General features: G+C 32.0%; 2 protein-coding genes and 1 non-coding gene across 4 annotated transcripts; all 3 read right to left on the reverse strand.

The window, feature by feature from the left end:
• Positions 1 to 3813: 3813 nt before the first annotated feature.
• Positions 3814 to 7097, reverse strand: LOC100263663 (uncharacterized). Its single transcript, XR_009467946.1, has 3 exons — positions 6844 to 7097; positions 6566 to 6623; positions 3814 to 3851 (listed from the first exon to the last, which is right to left on the reverse strand). It is a non-coding gene; the product is annotated as an uncharacterized LOC100263663 (transcript).
• Positions 7098 to 9000: 1903 nt separating this feature from the next.
• On the reverse strand, positions 9001 to 12736 carry LOC100258514 (protein cornichon homolog 4). 2 transcript variants are annotated; one of them, XM_002266525.5, is made up of 4 exons: positions 12479 to 12736; positions 11053 to 11234; positions 9410 to 9532; positions 9001 to 9308 (listed from the first exon to the last, which is right to left on the reverse strand). In XM_002266525.5, exons 1-4 carry the CDS (start codon positions 12548 to 12550, stop codon positions 9269 to 9271), a joined length of 417 nt encoding a protein of 138 aa, XP_002266561.1. In that variant the 5' UTR covers positions 12551 to 12736; the 3' UTR covers positions 9001 to 9268. The 2 variants fall into 2 exon arrangements, with proteins under 2 accessions (XP_002266561.1, XP_059599323.1); XM_059743340.1 differs by having other exon boundaries at positions 9001 to 9532; positions 12479 to 12703.
• A 572-nt stretch (positions 12737 to 13308) lies between these two features.
• LOC100253377 (uncharacterized protein At4g22758) lies at positions 13309 to 14925 on the reverse strand. The gene is made up of 2 exons (XM_002266560.4): positions 14443 to 14925; positions 13309 to 13620 (listed from the first exon to the last, which is right to left on the reverse strand). Exons 1-2 carry the CDS (start codon positions 14813 to 14815, stop codon positions 13475 to 13477), a joined length of 519 nt encoding a protein of 172 aa, XP_002266596.1. The 5' UTR covers positions 14816 to 14925; the 3' UTR covers positions 13309 to 13474.
• Positions 14926 to 19364: the final 4439 nt, after the last annotated feature.

Here is a 19364-nt window from a genome sequence, read left to right on the forward strand (position 1 = left end):
TTAGCCAAGTGCCACTATCCCAATGGGCCACGTGTCACATCTTTAGTGGCCATAATGAATCAACCTCGCTTTTTGAAGCTGCAGTAGGACTTTGACACGTGGAGGAACTTCCTGGAAGGGAGTCCAGCAGGTCGTCAAGGAAAACGGATGAGAGAGAAGGAAAGTGGCTGCAAAAGGAGTGTTGCAGGAAAGGTGGCTGCGGTAGAAATCGTTGAAAAGGCAAATCCGAAAAAATGGGGAGGAGACAGATTGGAGAAAAAGAGAGGATAACCAGAGACTCGGGGACTCGTTTTTCAGGGGCAGCAAACTATGAGAGGGAGAGCTTTTTGGTTGTTAGAGAGGAGTTTAGCTTGAGAAGACGAAAGGAAAGAAAGAAATAAGAAAAAGAAAAGAGAGGGGCCGCATGGGAGATTTTTGGAGAACCTGTAGAGAGAGTGAGGTGCTTCCATGGTCGTTTGAGAAGGACTTTTGAGCAGAGCACCCACGAAATATGAAACAGTGAGTTGGAAGCCTCAAATATTCAGCAGAGAAAGGGATTTCTAGGTACGTTTATCAATCCTCTATATCTTTTATTGACATTTGAATACTCATTGATCTGTTTGGGGTGGATAATGAAGGTCACCAGTTTGTTTGTTGATATGTACGCCTGTATTTGTGTAGATTTGTCCATCTTTTAATTTGATATGCTTCTGTGGTGGTTATGAAATGCTTGAGAATCATGAGGGTGGTTGCATTTGATACGGTTTTACCCACCTGCTCAGAAGATTCATGGATGATTCATGAAGTGGACTTTCTGAGATTTTCCTTTATTTATTCATCTTCTTTCACGCTCTATTTCTCTACTTCCCTTGTTTCTTGATATTCATCCATGGTACGCACCCATTTTCTCATCCCTGCTCGAAAGAGATCCTAGAAAATCTGGAGTAGTTGTCATGGCAGCAAAGCTCACCTCATCAGCATCCCCACACCCATCTTCCTCTCGTTCATTCTCCATCCCACTCCCTCGCTTACATGGAGTCTCACGGGTGCATGTCATCCTTCACTCCTTCACATACCTATTAAAACCATTCACCCAAGCCCCCATATCCATACAGCCCATACCTATCCTTCATGCTACTCATAACCACATTCATTCCACCCGGACATATCGCATCCGGAATTCCTCCGTCGTCATTCCACCCGGACGTCCATCGCATCTGGAATTCCTCTCGCCGCCATTCCACCCGGACGTCTCCCACATCCGAAAATTCTCCTCCGCCAACATTCCATCCGGACATATCGCATCCCAAATTCCTCCGCCAACATTCCATCCGAACGTCCCCCTGCATCAGGACATATCGCATCCGGAATTCCTTCGCCGCCATTCCATCCGGACGTCCCCCGCATCCGGAATTCTTCTCCTCCGACGTTCCACCTTCCCCGAATATCTCACATCCGGAATCCCATTTTGTAATTCTTTTAAATCCTGGTGTTCAAATAGTCCTACTTGCCTCATACTTCATCCTTAGAGTTTCTTTAAATTCCAAAATCACATTTTTAATAAAGCTTTGCTGCTGCTTTCATTTTTGGCAAACAATTTTCATACTTCCTCGGTTTTGAAATAAACAAGGAATCAAGTTCCGTAATTTCGAACAATGGAGTTATCGTAATTGATTCAGGCAAGATAAAACGGGCTTTGGTGGGGGCCCCATATACTTGACTTCGTGACTGATTGATTGTTCGACTGATTTATTTGTCATGCATGATTGGTTTACTCTATTCCTTGATATGCGCTTAATTACATCTGTTCACTAACCATGTTTCATGATAGCACTTTGTCGTTTGCGACTAAGGTATGCATTCTCTCTTACTCTGTCCATTCCTTATGCATGCTTTGATTCTCATATGTGCATGATATTTCCGGGTATTCATTGATCTCCTAATTAATTGTCATGATTGCTTCATTTTATTAGTAGAGACCCATTTTAGGGACTTAGAGGGGTGCTACGGTCTTTACCGTACCTTCCCGATAAGTAACCTAACCCTCGAACCCAATCTGATTTTTCGTAGACCAACCTTTTCCAAAACAAGGAGTCACACTTAGGGTTTTTCTTTCTTATTCTGTTTACCCTTTAAAAATAAAACAAAAATAAGTGGCAACTCCAATTCAGATTTTTTAATAAATAAAAATCATTTCTTTTAAATGAAAATCGAGTTCGTCATCGAGTGAGAAACGCATTGAAATAGATCGAAATGCGAGGGCCACAATTACATAACATACATATAAGTATTATTTTATAGCATCTTTTATACATATTATTTTTAGTTTTTCTTTTACCTATAAATTCATCCTTTTTAAATCAAATTATTTGTTTTACAAAATAAAAAATATAAAAGATTTTAGAAAAATGCAGAAAATTAACAAGAACCATAAATTTATGATGTATAAAATTTATATATTTACAATATAAAGAGAGATAATAATAATAAATAAATAAAAAAGATAATATCACTTATTTTATTTCATTATCAATTTTATATTATCATATCTTTTAGAAGTGTTTGATAAAACTTTATACTTATTAGTTAATAACTATTTTAAATTAAATTATTGATTTAAAATATATTACTTAATTTTATTTTAAATATTAAAATTATTTAATAAAATTAACTTAAAATTTATTCCAAATCTTCAAATTTTCATTACAAATTTTAGATCGCATTACTTTATGAAACTTGGAGTCCCAAAAACAATCCTTAAAAAGCGAAATTGAAATCCTGGCTTTTGAAGTTTGTTTATACGATTTTCCTTTTATAAATATGAGAAGAGACCTAAGATCATTCAGGAAACATAGAATGATAGAGAAACTGCAATTTAGATATCGTATAGATGGGAGAGGAGTCATCACTAAATGAGAGGTAAGTATGGAGCTTATGTTGGCCGCCCCTCAGTTCTTAGGAGGTAATGAAAAACAGACTCCGCTCCTGTATTGACATCTCAATCAAGCAGGCTTCTCATAAGAATTCTGTTCTCTAAACTCGGAAATGGCACTTCGTATCATTTCAGCCACATGAGGTTGCACAAACAGATGAGTGCTATCCAGGACGTGTATTATAAATTTCTGTGATGCCGGCATTGAAGCATTCATGTTGATGATGAATTGTGCCATGGGTATGTCACTGCAATGGAGATATGAGCAAATTATTCAAGCAAGAAAGTGGGGTTGGGGAAGAACACACAAAGACATTCCACAGGCATAATAAAAATGGAAATCCATGTACTTAACATAATATGCATATGTTTTTGGATTAACAAACAATGAATTCCTACCACAACAAGAGCAAAAGAAAATAACAATAATATCAACAAGGAAATCACAAAGCAACTGACAGATGACTAGCTATTTGTATATTTCTATCATTTCAGTTAGGTTAATGCTCTTGGGGTTATCTAGGATGTTGTTCAAGAACTAACCCATTTTTTTTTTAATATGGAGACATTATTTTGATGACTTCAACCTCCACCTAAACCAACAGATGTAATATTAAAACAAAAAAGAGAGAAAAAAAATCCAATAGCAACTCCCCAAACTTCAAACATTTTTTAATGATACCAATAACTGTAATTGTCATATAGATCAGTGAAGTGTTATTGAGTTTTGATAGATGTCAAATTCCAGAAAATGAAGATTCAAATTGAAAAAAGGACATAACCATGATTCACTGAAATCAAACACACACTATATGACTTCTGCACAAATATGGCAATGCTAAAGTTATTCAACAGAGAAAAAAAGTAATTTTTTTACCATGAAATGAACAATCCTTTAGTGGCATTGACCATAATTTATCAGCAACCCTAAATGTTTGAACTGCAAAAAAAGCAAATACCAAAGGGTAAGAAGCACAATAATGTAAGCAGCATATATAAATCATCACTATCCAGAGTCAGCCAAAACCAAGTCAAAGAAATTCAGTTTTATATGCAACTGCAAAATGCTTAAAACACAAGGATCTTGGGTTATATGGCACTCAAAAGATTTAACTTCAGGCTCATTGTATGCAAAAATATAGCAAGGATGTTTTCAATGGCTAAATGGAAAAATGTAATCAATTTGCAGTAGAACAATCCGAAAGTGCTTTCTTGATATCTCCTTTCAAACAAAAACACAAATGTCCATGCCTGTAACTTCAACCGAATAAAGTTCTCCCACTCTCCTCTTTATCTCACCACAACCAGAAAATAAAACTTGCTTCTTTCAGGGAAACTTCAAACAATAGTTTCATCATGCCCTGGTATGGAAAATCATGGGAACAAGTCTTATTGAGGCTGTTTCACCCCATAGGATTGGTGGTGTGGGTGCCTATGTAGCTGTTCCTAAACCCTCAAGTCACAAATTAAGGATGTATTGGAACAGTATGGTAACAAATAATTAGATGAGGTTTAGACCCTGCATACAGTGCTTAAGGGCTAAGCAGGAAAGCATGTGCCCGCTTCAAGAGATAGAAAACCTATCTCTGAGTATTACAGAAGAAAAAAGATTGTTTAAGAGCATAGGCATTAAGCATCACCCATAAGCAACAAAAGTACTAGACAGAAATATCATATAAGACAGCTCAAGTATTGAAAGAGCATAAGTGTTGCCCAATACAAATCTAGAATCAAGTGCACTTAGACATTCACGTATGCATATAGAAAATACAAGATAGCACATAATTAATCTATATCTATACCATATATAAAATTGCAGCAGAGTTTGTAGATTTTTTCTTCCCAAAGTAGGCCTATTATATCACTTATTTCCCCTCATATTTCACATATTTATTATAACAAATTCACCTCAAAGATCAAAATAAATTCACCTTCTTATTATTTCTTGATTATGACTTATGAAATTAAATTCATTTTACTTAATTTGCACTTTAAAGTTCTTCATTTTCTATTTTTAAGATAAGAGTTTTTACTTTTACTCTTCCTATTCTTCCAAAGGCTTCCATTTTGGCAGCATGGCAGGTACAATTTATGTTTCCATGGTAAAATTAGTGAACATTCATTTAAGCTAAATCTTTTTTTATATGAATTGTTAAACCCAAGTCTGCCCCATTAAATGGTTAAAATGAAAGGATAAAGCATACAAAGCATGGAAATTCTATTGTAGATAAATTGGTCCAACTAAAAAAAAAAATATAACACCATCTATAAGTGATAAGCATAGTTGTGAAAAACTTATGATACACGATATGATATAATGATACAATACTTTTTTTTTTAATGGAAATTGATACATATCGCAATTTGTATCTTATTTTAAAGCATATCTTATGATACATATATGATACACAATACGATACATGATATTACAATACAATGATACATACCTCCCTTAACTATTTTCTATCATTTTTAAGAAAAAAAAAATTGTTAAAAAATTAGTATATTAATTAAAATGTGCTAAAAAATTTAAAATTGATCATAGAAAGGAGAAATAAGTAAAATAATTTTATATGAAAAGCTACATTTTTGTTGTCAAATGCTATATTAGAAGTTGAGTAAGTTTATTTTTACAATGAATATTGAAAAATTTTCATTTGAATGGTTTGAATGTTGATGATGAAAATGATAGTGATTAGTAAATAAAAATTTTTACTTAATATATAAGCTTTTTTTATCTTTTTTTTGGTGGAAAAGGAATGATGATGAACTTGAAAAGCTAAAACTCTGAAGATGAAACATAAAGGCATATATATATATATATCAATCAACAACACAATAGTGCATATGCCTAGTTAGAAATTGGAACTAAAAATTGAAGAACTTTATTTTTATGGACTATGTGATAAATCTATATATTAAAGTCATATTTTGTTAATTTGAACTTGTCAAAGCTCTAATGTTCAATGTTTTCATATGACACGATATTGTCAAAGGATAATATAAACTCATATAGGATTAATTGTAGAAGCTGCCTAAGAATATTCTCTTTTTCTAATAAGCTGAATGCATAAGAAATTGTGAAGAAAGATTGCCTTTGCAAGATCGTCCGCTTTACAAATAATGGATGTCCAACTTAGTGGCCTTCTTTGATTATTGTGATTTAAGAACCAGAACCTACTTTCAAATTGGGCCAATTATATGTCATTGACGCCTTCTACAAATTCCTCTCTTTCTCTAGCTCCTTTCCAGAATTAATTAATTTGTTCTAATATTTCCTCGACAACTGAGAAATTCTCCATGGTTATCCTATAATTAAAAAAGGCTTTAACATCATGATGAAAATGGTGCCCCAGTAATCATTTGGCATTTTCCGTCTGGTCCAAAATGAAATCCTAGAACACAAATTTTTCAACAATACCATTGACAGGATAAAAGCATTCAAACTGGTTTCCAAGATAATAGAGCAATAAAACAATTAAAAGGATGTTCTTGAGATCACATTGTTTTCTGATTTATAGAACATAAAAGGTTGATAGTAGTGTTTCTTTTCCAGGTGAATGGAAAACTGTTTTCAAAAACAGTTTCCAAACACGCCCAAAACTTCCCGCAATAGGATTCCCAATTTATAAAGCATCGAGAGTGAAATCCGACCCTGTGGTTTACCAAGAAAAACCACATTTCGATCACATCATCTCCCTCGCTTTGTTGGCTGAAAAAAATCCAAAAAAAAAAAAAAAAACCTCTGATCAACTAAGCCACATATGAGATTTAGGTGAAGTACAATCTTTCAGTACTCTCGAGCCCTGGATGGCGAAAAATTTACAATTCAAAATTTTCCCTCATCTTCTCATCGTTTCCTCAGCATCTAAACGGTTGTATCTAACATAGAAGTCGATTGATTGAATTGGGAATAGAGATTGGAACAGTACCTTGCACTCAGAGACGGATGGAAAGGCAGCGTTTGGAGAAGAAATGATTGAATGATTTTGGTCTAAACAGAGATCGGGCTTCTCCTACAGTCCAACTGCAAGCAAACCCTAAAGGCGTGCGCAACCTGAGTTCAGTCAGGTGAGGCGATAGTTTCCTGAGCCTCGGCTGCCCAATGTTTGAACCGTGAGGCTTTTACGAGCCCTGATTTCTAATATACAACTGGTTTAAATTGATTTTGGGGTTCACAAATTTCAAAAATAATTTAGCTTTTTTGTTTCCCTCTCTCTGTAGCTTATATTGATTAATACATTCATTTTTATAATTAGGTAATTTAGTATATCTCAAGATGATTTAGACGATATTATATTAAATTTATACTATTTTATATATAGGATAAATATTTATAGGAATTTGCTGTAAATGTTTTTTTATTTTTTAAATAGCGATTTGTTTTCAAAATATTTATGGAAACGGTACATACCATATCGGGCATTTATACATTATTATTATTATTTTCTAGATCTGAATTTAAAAAATATATATATTACTTTTCTAGCAAACTCTACTTTTAGATCCATCTTTTCATATGTAAAATATTTTTATAATATTACATTTATATTCAAAAGACTTCGCCACTTTTTTATTATTGTTATTAATTAATTTTAAAATAATTATATAATAATAATTATCTCACTCTCTAAAATTTTATTTTTAAATACCCATCTTGTTTGGCGAGTGTGTTCAAAAACAATTTTGAGAAACAATTTTTTTAGAATAGTTTTAAAAAAAATGTTATTTGATATTTTATAAAATAAAAATTTGTTTGAAAATTTAAAATAATTTTAATTTATTTTAAATATTTTAAATATAATTTTTATATATTTTATTTTTAATCATTTTATATGTTTGTATAATTATTTTTTAAAAATAATTTTTAAAGAATAAGTAAAAACCATTTTATATTTTTTTGAAAACATTTTCTTTTTTTTAAAAAAAGTCCGATTGAAAAATAAAAGTTATCAAAGAGGTCATATACTTCTTGTTTTATAAAGATTTTTAAAAGCTAATTAAAACTTTGAGTTATTAAAAAAATTACTATTACAATTTTTTTTTTTAAATAACTCTTAAAAATAGAAAATAAGTTTATACTTTATAAAAATGTTTCTACTTTTAATAAGAAAAAAGAAGTGTATCCAAGCAAAACCATTTTTCCTAGTGTTTCTTTGTTCACTTCATACTTCCTCCTTACTCTTATATGAGAAATAAAAACTCTAAAAAAATATAGACTAGTGGTGTTTGTTTTTTTACTTAATTCTAAATAGAATTTTAATGTTTAATAGTATTAAATATTAGATTGTTTATTTTTATAGTATTTTATTTCTATTAAATATTAAAAAGTAAAAAAAATCAATATATTATTTTTTCTATTTAGAAAAAACTACATATTTTGACTTTTTCTATTTAGTAAAAAGTTTATAATAAATTATGAAAAAATAGAAAAACAAACAACCTAAATTCTAAAACTAAATTGCTTTCAGCAAAAAAACAAACACCACTTTAGGTGATATTTGTTTTTTTACTTAATTCTAAATAGAATCTTAATATTTAACAGTGTTAAATATTAGGTGGTTTGTTTTTTTAACATTTTATTTCTATTAAATATTAAAAAGTAAAGAAAAATCAATAAATTATTTTTTATATTTAGAAAAAGCTAAATATTTCGATTTTTTCTATTCGGTAAAAAGTTTATAATAAGTCACCCTCAATTTTAAAAACAAATTGCTTTCAGCAAAAAAACCTTAAAAACAAACACCCTCTTAATCTACATTCTTAAACCCAAATTTTAGAATATTTTAGAAAAGTTCAACCTTGAAATAAAGATCCTACGTCAATTTTCCTTTGTGGAAATAAATATGCAACTCCTAAGTTATATTATTATTATTATTATTAAATAATGCACCATTATATTAGGTTGACCTTCAATCTCAAAATGACAACCATCTCTTAAAATCATACATTTCATGACAATTATTAATAACATTATAAAAAACTCATTAAAATCCTTACTCACCCCTCCTAATAGACTTTTATTCTATGCTCCATTTGGATTCACCAAAGTTTAACTTGAATAGATTTAGCCAAAAGTTAGCCCACGATTGAAAGAAAATATAAATGACTTAAAATTGCATTTTAAAAAATCAAAAAAATATCCTGCAAGCATACAACAATTTAGAGACATGCTATCATAAATAGACGAGGAAACCTACTTCCAAACCCTGAAACTTCTCCCAAAGCATATCAGTTACAACAACCTTGGTGTAGAAACATGGCAGCAATTGAATGCAATCATCCGATAGAAGGCAGCCATAATGGTACTGAGTAATTACACTGATGATATCCCGTAAAACAACCATCCTTGCCAAGCTAATCATTATCATGATCCTCCAATGCGCTCAAAATCATCCTACAATACACACAAAAAAGGTCAAACAATCTCATTCCAGTGGCCTCAGAAATGAAAGCAGTAAGTACATGTAGGCAGCAGCTTTTCTTTGATCAGAGTACCAGAATATGGAAAGGAAGAGGAGAAAAATTAGATAGCCAAGTTTGAAGAGCCGTTGCTTCTTTTCCCAATTGAGCAAGTTGAATATCTCAGTTACATCTATCAGGTGCTGTCTTCGTTGGTACCTAATTGAAGAAAAAAGAATCGGAATTAGATTGACACCATCAAATGTATTAGAAAATTGGTATATAAACCAAGTCACTAGATTGTGATCACTGCAGTTAGTTCGGAAATAATTCACGCATCACCAGGAGGGTTTTTAACATGAGTAAAATTACCCTAGAGCTAATACTCGATTTCCGATTGATGCAAATCAAAGAGAGGTAGCAGTAGCATACACACATTATGTGTTGCATAATTAAGTAAACTTCTAATCCTACGTTGTATTGCTTTTGTTCCAAATCATCTGAGGAGGTCTATGACGATTTCAGACCTAATGATAGGTTTCAGAGACTTGAGCAAATAATTAGAGACAAGAAAAAATTAAGTTCCAACTTGTGTAATTTTCATATATTTTAACAAACGATAATCTCAACTCCTAATCTCTTAGAGGGAGGTCACTCAGGAAGCCCTTCAAAATGCCATTAGACCAGCAGCTCAGTACCCCAACCTCAGCACCAAGAGCTCCCTATTCTTGATAATACATGAGGCACGCACCTCAAACATAAGGTAAACCTCAAGTTTTGAGGAGCGTGCCTCATGAGTCTCAAGAAAGTGCTGCAAAAGCTTTTACTGTGACCATAAGTTAATAAGGCTGAGCCTTCATGCATATTTTTCTCGAGGCCCAAACAAAGCATCAAGGCTATGAGATATTAGGTGCCATTTAAAACTTACATGTCCTTTACTATGAGTTTCAGTTGTTCTCAAACAACTCATTAATGATTTTAGACCAGCTCAAATATACACACCCTGAAATGCACAAGGATGAATCTACTTTCAAATCTGTTGAGCATACTAAGTTAAAATGGTCAATGAATGCTCAAATGTAAACTTCACATGTGCATGTGCATGCGTGTATGCATATATTCTTTGACTGATAATCAAACCTTATTCTTGACTGATAATCAAACCCTTTGGCTATTTTAGTTCCTAGAAAATTTGAGGGAAATGAGAGGGAAAGAAAATAAAGAGAAAAGGTAGAAGGAAAGAAAAAGTGAAGAAAAATAAAAATATATGTTTGAAATCAATAAATTATTTTTATATGGTGTTACTAACTCATTTCATTTATTTTAATTCTAATATCTAAAGATTAAATCATTTGAAAATTGATAAGTTTCCAACTAATTTTAATTATATTTGGCTTTCTTTTTTTTAAAAAAAAAAATTTCCATCAAAAAACCAAACATGAGAAAATAATTTTTCATAGTATTTTTTTCTTTCCTTGGTAATTTCTTGGAAGCAAACATTGACTTTATGAGATCATACAAAGAATGACTCAAGTTGGATGGATATGCATTCAACAGTCAGACATAATTTGATGCAAAAAGCAACAAGTCCATGGGATATTAATATAATGATTAACATTAAAAAAGAGTGATGTAAATTCATCCCCACTAAAGTAAACGTGTGCTAAAAACTCTGTGTTTGTCTTTTCTATCAGATGAGATCTAGCTACTTTTAGAGAAAGGACTAAGGGAACACTTACAGTCTCACATTGTAGTACAGGTATGGACCACACAAGAGTGACATAAACCAATGGCCTGTTAGGGAATAGAACAAGCATAAGACTCCTTGTGTGATAAACTCCGGCAAAACAACCTTGTTTATCCGAGATGCAGAGTCATAGGGGTTGATATAATCAAACTCCAGATCTGCCAAGCACATGAGCTGCAACAAATTTTACAACTGTCAATCCACTATTTTACGAGTACTCAAGAAACACTTACAGCAGCTTCAACCCATTCCTCATTTTCAAACAACTGTTCTGGAAATTTCCTTACAAATTCTTTAATTACATATATTCAACTCTCCATGCCAAAATCAAGTTTTAAAAGGTGAGCCGGAGGCAAAAAGGGATTTTCCTCATGTGAGCGTGGCACAGCATGACATAAGTATTGTAAGTTAAAGCATTTACTCAAAAAATAAAGTTGACAGTATAGATAATATGGATGAATTGGAAAAGGCACAAGACTCATTTCAGTGAACCCATTTAATCCAATACTCAAGCAGGTCACTATAACTCTTTCTGGATCAACAAATGAAAGGGAGAAATTAAATAACAACAAGAGGAAAAATTGCAATTATAAAACTCATCAAAATTCTATCAACAACATGTAAATCAAGTTTCATCAACCACACAGCATCAACTTTGATTCAAGTGCTAACACCCTCTTTTCCAATAGCAAACAGAGAGCAAAATCTACCTTTGCTCACAAATTTCACCTACAAAAAACGCTTAAAATTGGTCTGAAAACACAAAATATTTCATACTAGTAGCACTTGATGAGCCCTAACTTCTTCACAAGTACAGTCTTCATTACTAAGCATCCATTGTTTCCCTTATCATAAATTAATAAGCCAATTTCCTCAAACCCTAGTTCATTTACCATCAAATCATCAAAGTAGAACCAAGAAGCTTCCAATTTACTTTCACAACATGAAATCGCAAGAATTGAAAGCCGGAAAAGTTGATTAAGTAAAGAGATAACAAATTGCATCCTTTCCTAATAAGAGGGGAAAAAAATCCAAAATTTTTAAGTGGGCAATAAATTAATAAAACTCAATCTCTGTAAACCACATATTCTACTTCAGCTTCTTACATTAACTCCAATAGACCAATTCCCAGTCACTACATCTCCGTGATCCAAAAAATTCATTTCACACAAAATAAAACAAAAATTCTAGCTGTTGGTCTAAATAAAAATCAAAACCCTAGTTAAGTCATGAAATGAACAATGCGATACAAAATAAAGAAAAAGTTTGTATCCTCCTGTATTTTTTTTTTTTAATCCCATCATAGCATTCTTTTTCTTCAATCCCGTAAGATATATTTGAAAAAAAAATACTAAGTTCGAATGTGAATTAAAAGAGAAGAAATTGAAATGAAGCCTAGGGTTTAGAAAACGAAGGACCTGGTAAACAACGAGGACTAGGAGGGCAATGAGGATGAAGAAGGAGAATATCCATGCAAACAGATCCCCCATATCCTCCAGTCCTTGCTCTTTCCTTTGCCTTCGCTTCGGCTTCCCGTTTGATTCGCGAGAAAGATGCTAGGGCCGACGTCAAATTTGATGCGCCGGCAGCGTAATGCGCACCCTATGGGTTTCATTAGACTGGGCCGGCCACTCCATATGAAAAGGACGGTGAGCTGGGCTAAGCCGAGCCCATTATCTACTGATGCGTTGGGTTATCCAGTGCGGGTATGAACACAAAACTTCAAATAAAATTAAGCATATCAAATGTTTATTATTCTAATATTTATAATTAATTGAGTAAAAATCTTTGAACTCTAATAAAGATTTAAAACTTGAATGATCAAAAGTCGAGACAAAATTTAGTGATGGTGATTCTGACCAAATTGCTTGTTTTGCTTTTTAATTTATTCTCTGAAAATAGTGAAGGGAGAGTTCAAATCAAAATTGAATGACAGCAATAATAAATTGTGATGTAATCTGATAACTTGTATTTGGTATGATGAAATCATCAAATTACTTTAATAAAGACAAAATTGATGCTGCAAACTTCCCAAAATTTATTTCTCCAAGAAGATATCAAGGCCTCTCACATTTTAAAAATATTAATTTCACATGTAAATGGAAATAGAACATAATGCATTATTAATTTTTTTTTCCTTTTTTTTTTTTTTTTTTTTATATCACCGAAATGCCTCTTCAAGCATGAAGTGGGAACATGTCATGCCTTTGAACATGTTCAAAAAGAAAACGGGGAAGCAAAAATCACAGTGATGAAGCTAAGTGATTTACAACTGAGATTTTAGTTAACGCTAGAGAAACAAGGCGACAAAAGGGCCATTATTCCATTTGGTCTTTGAATTTGAGCCCCACACTCCCGGAGAGTACAAAATAGGAGAGAGCTGATTGATGGAACCAAAGCATGGCAGGAGATTTCTAAAGCAGAAAATCCATGAACTTGGTGAAGGGAAACAGAGACATAGCTTCTTCGTAGCAAGATGAATCGAGAGACTTGGCAGGCTTTTGACACAAGAAGAAGTTCCGCGACCCCAAGTTTATCAACTTCTCCCCCGTCTTCAGACCTGCACCTCCCCTTTTATATGTCAAAACATGCGTTTCTTTAATAATAGACTCATTTTTCTATTCCATTAAGAGTGTTTGATAATAATTTAAAAAATTGTTTAAAATCTTTTTAATACTTGAATAATAAAAATTTTCAAGTATTAAAAAAATTAAATACAATTCTTAAAATCATTATTTTCCAAATCAAATTCATTTGAATAATAAGGAACTTAAATATGATGATAGAAAGAAAAATAATAAAATAAATAATAAATATTTATTTATAAAATAAAATATTAAATACACTATTTTAAGACATCCTAGCATCATAGTTGTTATTAAAGAATATAATAAAAACATCATATTTTCTATTTTTGATTTTCACATATGTTTTAAAAATCATTTTTGAAAGCAATTTCTAAATAAGATCATAAAATTAAACCGTTGCCAAGGGGCGGTATAAATTTTCATTTTTATTTTATTTTTTCTTTTCTGAACTTAAAAATCTTAATTTTAGTTTTATTTTGTAAAATTTTAATTATTTATTTTCATATATGGGAAATATAATTATTTCATATATATATATATATATATAGACGACAACGGATGTGATTTCTCTAAAAGAGAACATGTGAAAAGTTAAAAGAGATTTTCAAGCAGAGAATTATTTTCATTTGTATGTTTGTTAGTGTTTTAGATGACGTCGAGGTCATCTTCCTGAACGAGCGCGGACTCACGAGATGACGCAGTGAGTGAAGAAACCGAAGAACAAGTGGCAATTAAGAAATTCTAGAAAAGACAGGGGAATCAAAACCTCCAAATTATAAAGATCTAGAACTTACTTTCCAAACTGAATTGCGAGTAATGAAGCTCGAAACACTCTGGATTCGTTTGCTTCACCAACGGCCTTCTCTTCTCCTTCACGTAAATCGCCAAAGCTTCCTTGATCAAATCTCCGACGGTGTTTTCCGGCGAGGTCACTACCTGAATTGGTCCGAAGCTATGTTGAATGGTGACATTAAGCAGCAGCTTCGTTAGCCTCCGAGAAGCACCGCTCATCGGCGGCTTCAGTTTTCCGGGAATGGAAATGAGGCCGCCGCGCTGGCGGGCGAGTTGCGAATGCCGTTCCGGAGGAGGAGTGAGCAAAGCTCTGTCGTAGTTGGACTGAACTCGTCCGGCGCAATGCAGGCTGTTCACCGGCGATTTAGAAGTCATAATTGTGCGATGTAAAAAATAAAGATTTTGGCTAGGGTTTATTCATGTGCGGTTAGGATTCAAAGATTGTGAAACGTAGGGTTTTGTAGCAACGTCGGTTGGAGGTGTTACATATCTGATATCACGTCATTATTTGTCCTCAGGCTTGTCACTGATTCGCCAGAAATTTCCAAGAAAGTGTGGTTGTGGCTTATGCCACTGGAATTTCACTTAATTACACAAACAGGACCTCACACATTAAAACCTCTCCTTCTAACTCAAAACTCATCCACTCATCACACCTGATGGTATAAATTACATTACCATAAACGTTGCAAACCAAACAATCTTTCATGTAATAATTCAGGCAATCAAAACAAACGCATTTAAAAAATGGTTAAGTACAAATTCACGAGTGTGTTAGAAGACTTTAAGAGAAAGGGCAATTTGGATATTGAAGCATTAACTTTGTGACGTTGCAATTTTGTTCTTGAAAAGGCTCAAAGGTTCTGGGAGTAGCACGTGTCAGGCTCGATGCCGCGTTCTCGGCATGGCAACGGGCCTCTCTAAAGAAATCGGTTTCCAATCGGTGGATGCTCATCCTGATCATGCATTCCTTTGGGCCTCCACTGCAGCTAGTTCTCTTTCTGCATCCAACTCGATGGTCGGGGACGAAAAATGTGAACGTGATGGGCCGGGCAATCATTTTATTGGGCCTATGGTTTTAGTATTACATTTGATTACAGTAATGGCAATCACGGAATTACCTTTCAATATTTGGAATTTTAATGACATAACATACAATTGGATGCATTTTTAGCCACGTGGACATAGGAAAGAGATTTTGCTGTCAAGAATTATTTGACATCGGTGACATTTATGCGAAAGACTATAAATGAGTCCATGACTTCATCTGCGACTTCCTTGATGAAGCATTTATTAGTAATGGTACTACCATAGTCATGACAAATTTGTATTTAAAAGAAAATAAATATGGGTACAGTTTTTCCTCCTATTTTTTATAAGAAAGAAAATATTTTCTATAATATTCTCTAGAATAAAATAAATATGGATACATCAATGTAACGAAAACGAAAAATTGTACGGAACTTTTTAATTTCAAAATTCAAGTATTTACTTGAGTTTAAAATTTAAGTTTTTAATTTAAAATTTAGTTATTTTTTAAATATGATATTATCCCTTTTTTTTTATTTACAAACGCTCGCTTCCATGCCTAATTTTAGGTTTTTTAGGTTTTCGTACAAGGTTGTTGTTGAGGCCTCGCGTCCATGGTGATCCACGTAGTTGCCAAATTGATGGACGCACGATCTCAACCAATATAGATTCTTGATTCAGTCGTTTCACCTGCAAAAGGCGTCCGGACGGGGTGTCCAGACGCACCATCCGATGGTTTTATCAGCCATGGTTCAGAGAGAGAGATAAATCAGTTGGTCTTTTACTAGGTATATCAAGCTTACCTTATTCCTTATGTGAAGGTTCATATATATAGTCTCAGAAGCTTTGTTCCCCTCTTTAATGGTGGGGAGATATTTTGTGTTGTTATGATGACACTAGGTGGTGGCAGGGCCATCATCACCCTACGGGCGGCTGATAGAGATCGTGGTAGGTGATCGTGGACTTTCCACATATATATAGTCACTTATATAGTCTCAGAAGCTTACCTTATTCCTTATGTGAAGGTTCATATATATAATCACTTTCCACTGACTTGTTGTCACTTCATCTTGTCCTTTCACTCTGTAGGTGGCGGAACGTGGGTCATGGCAGACTGTTGTATCCGGATGGCCTATGTTGGTCGTCCGGATGCATTTGTGGAAGTCGTCCAGATGTTATGCTTATGAGTGTCGTGTGCCTCTCCTTGAGGTAGTCCGGATAGGAGAAGCGCGCCACGTGTACTCTTGGGGAAATCCGGATATGGTTAAGCCGGATGAAAATGTGTGCCACGCGTCATCAGGAGATGTGTGCCACGTGTTATCAGGGGGAGGGGTCCATACAGTTGTGATTGGATTATGATTTTTGTGTTTTAATTTCACTTAATAAAATAATTATTTTTGTTTCCTAGAAGTTTAGGAAATAGGAATATTGTGCCAAATAAAACCAATTTAAAAAGGATTAATATTTTTTTTTCAAAAATATTACAAAAAAAAAATAATATTTATTTTTTGGGGAATTATGCAATCATATACCAACCCTAAAAAAAATGTTTTTTATAACTTTAATTTTTGCTTTTCAATTTGAGTGTAAAGTGGGGAAAAAAAATCACTGGTGTACTCAAATAGTATTTTTGAATTTGTTCCAAAATTATCCCTAAAAATTCTTATGACAAGTATATCTATTATTTTTTGTATTCTCTTATAAGATGTTTTAAAATGGTTATTAAATAAAAAAAATTACCATTCAAAATTTAATAGTTGGATTGATGGTCAAACCACGGTACCAATCATGTTATAAATATATATTTTATATTTTATTAAAATTAAATTACTTTTTAAAAATTATATATATATATATTAATAATATTTTATTTTTTATATTGATATGTCAAATTAAATGATAAAGATAAATCTATTAATAGATTAAATTTTATGAAATATAATATGTATAATATTTAAATATGGAGATATATTTAAGATAAAAAAAATAAATTATAATATTTAATTTTATTTACATATATGTATTTTATTATTTTAAAATTTTAAAAATTATTATATTAATTAAATTATATTATTTTTATATTTATCATTAATAATTATTGTAAAAATATAAGTGAATATAAATATTTATATTTGTTTAAATGTTTTAAATTTGCTCTTCGTCAACCATAGATCCATGGTTCAAGTTCCCTTCATGTTTCTTTTCTATTATAACCCATAACTCGTCCCACATTTGAATTCTAGAAGCTAAATGTGGGGTATAAATAGGTTGCACAAACAAAGTGTTTGGTGGGCTTGGAAGTGAGGGGCTTTGGCCAAAAGAAAAGGAAACTCATTTTGAGTTTTGCTCTAACACAATTAATCAATCCATGGGAAACCATCCAATTTGATGTTCATTTCACAATCGGAGAAGTTGACAGTATTAAATTGGCTATTAGCTAATTTTTTTTCTTTCTCTCACGTTACTTTTGCCTATTCAATGGTTTGTTGGTTCATCGAGGATCCGACTTCTAATTGGCTCATTGACCCAATCGGACCGGAGAAATTGACAATTCAATTGGTTGTATCGATGATCTGATCCAATTTTTAATACATTGTAGTTTTCTCTCACACCCCCTTATCCATGGTTACATATCTTATTTCTTTTTGTTATTTTTCCTTCTTACATTACTTTTTCCTAATCTTCTTTAACATTTCTTTTAATATACTTACGTATTCTCTTATAAAACCTCTTTAATTTCAATTTTTTTTTTTTACACTCTTATCTCTTCATATTTATTGATTTTAATCATTTTTTGGACATATTAAACTTAAAATGATGGTATATAATAAATAGTTAATAACAAGAAATTAAATAAAACATAAATATATAATGAACAAAAATGAAAATATTATCTCACAAATAATATACTTGATGATGTTAAATAATAATTATAATAAAACATTTGATAGTTTAAGGTTTAAATTTAAAAAATATATTTTATTATTTAGAAGTTTATGATATAAGATTATTTATATTAATATTAAATAAAAGATTTATTTATTTGTAAATCTGTAAAAGTAAACATATATTTATAATATTATTTTTTTTATTTTAGAATTTTAATATCAAAATCACAGTAAGTAATGGTGGTTTTAGCTTTCTTATTAAGGTTTTAACTTAATTATGGTTCTAAATTTTTGCTTATTTAAAATCTTTAATTTTTATTAACATAAAATTGAAAATAATATTTTTTACATAAAAATTTGTATTTAACATTTTATATTAATTTTTATCTTATTTTTTTTTACATTTATTAAAAGACGTGCATCCTTTAAAAAAACATGCATTTTAAAAAATATATATTTATGTTCATAAAAAAAAATTACGAACATTTTTTAAAAGGATGACCAGGACGCCATTTGAGTTTGTTGGGGACTAAGTATTCATTTGTAAAATCTTGAGAATGGGTTTGATGTCTTCCCCCTCCTTCATGATCAATATCCATGCTCACATACATTTATAAGAGAAATATGTCCAATTGTTTTAGGGGCGATAGGGACCAATTCAACCTTTTAAAGGTTTAAGTATTCACTTGTAGAACCACATGAATGGATTTGAGGCCTTCCCTTACCTCTCTAGTTAATTTCTAAGTTTATGTACATCATTAAGAAAAATATATACATTCTTAATAAATATGTGTACATTTTTTTAAAGGTTGATTAAGACCCCATTCAACCTCGTTAAGGTCTAACCATTCATTTATGAAATCCCAATAATAAATTTGAGGTCTTCACTTACCTTCATGGTCAATATCTAAGTTCATGTACATCATTAAAAATATACGTATATTCTTAAGAAAAATACATTTATTTTTTTAAAGGTAAACTAATACCCCATTTGACCTTATTAAACC

Source organism: Vitis vinifera, chromosome 2 (assembly GCF_030704535.1).
Source record: "Vitis vinifera cultivar Pinot Noir 40024 chromosome 2, ASM3070453v1".
NCBI lineage: Eukaryota > Viridiplantae > Streptophyta > Magnoliopsida > Vitales > Vitaceae > Vitis > Vitis vinifera.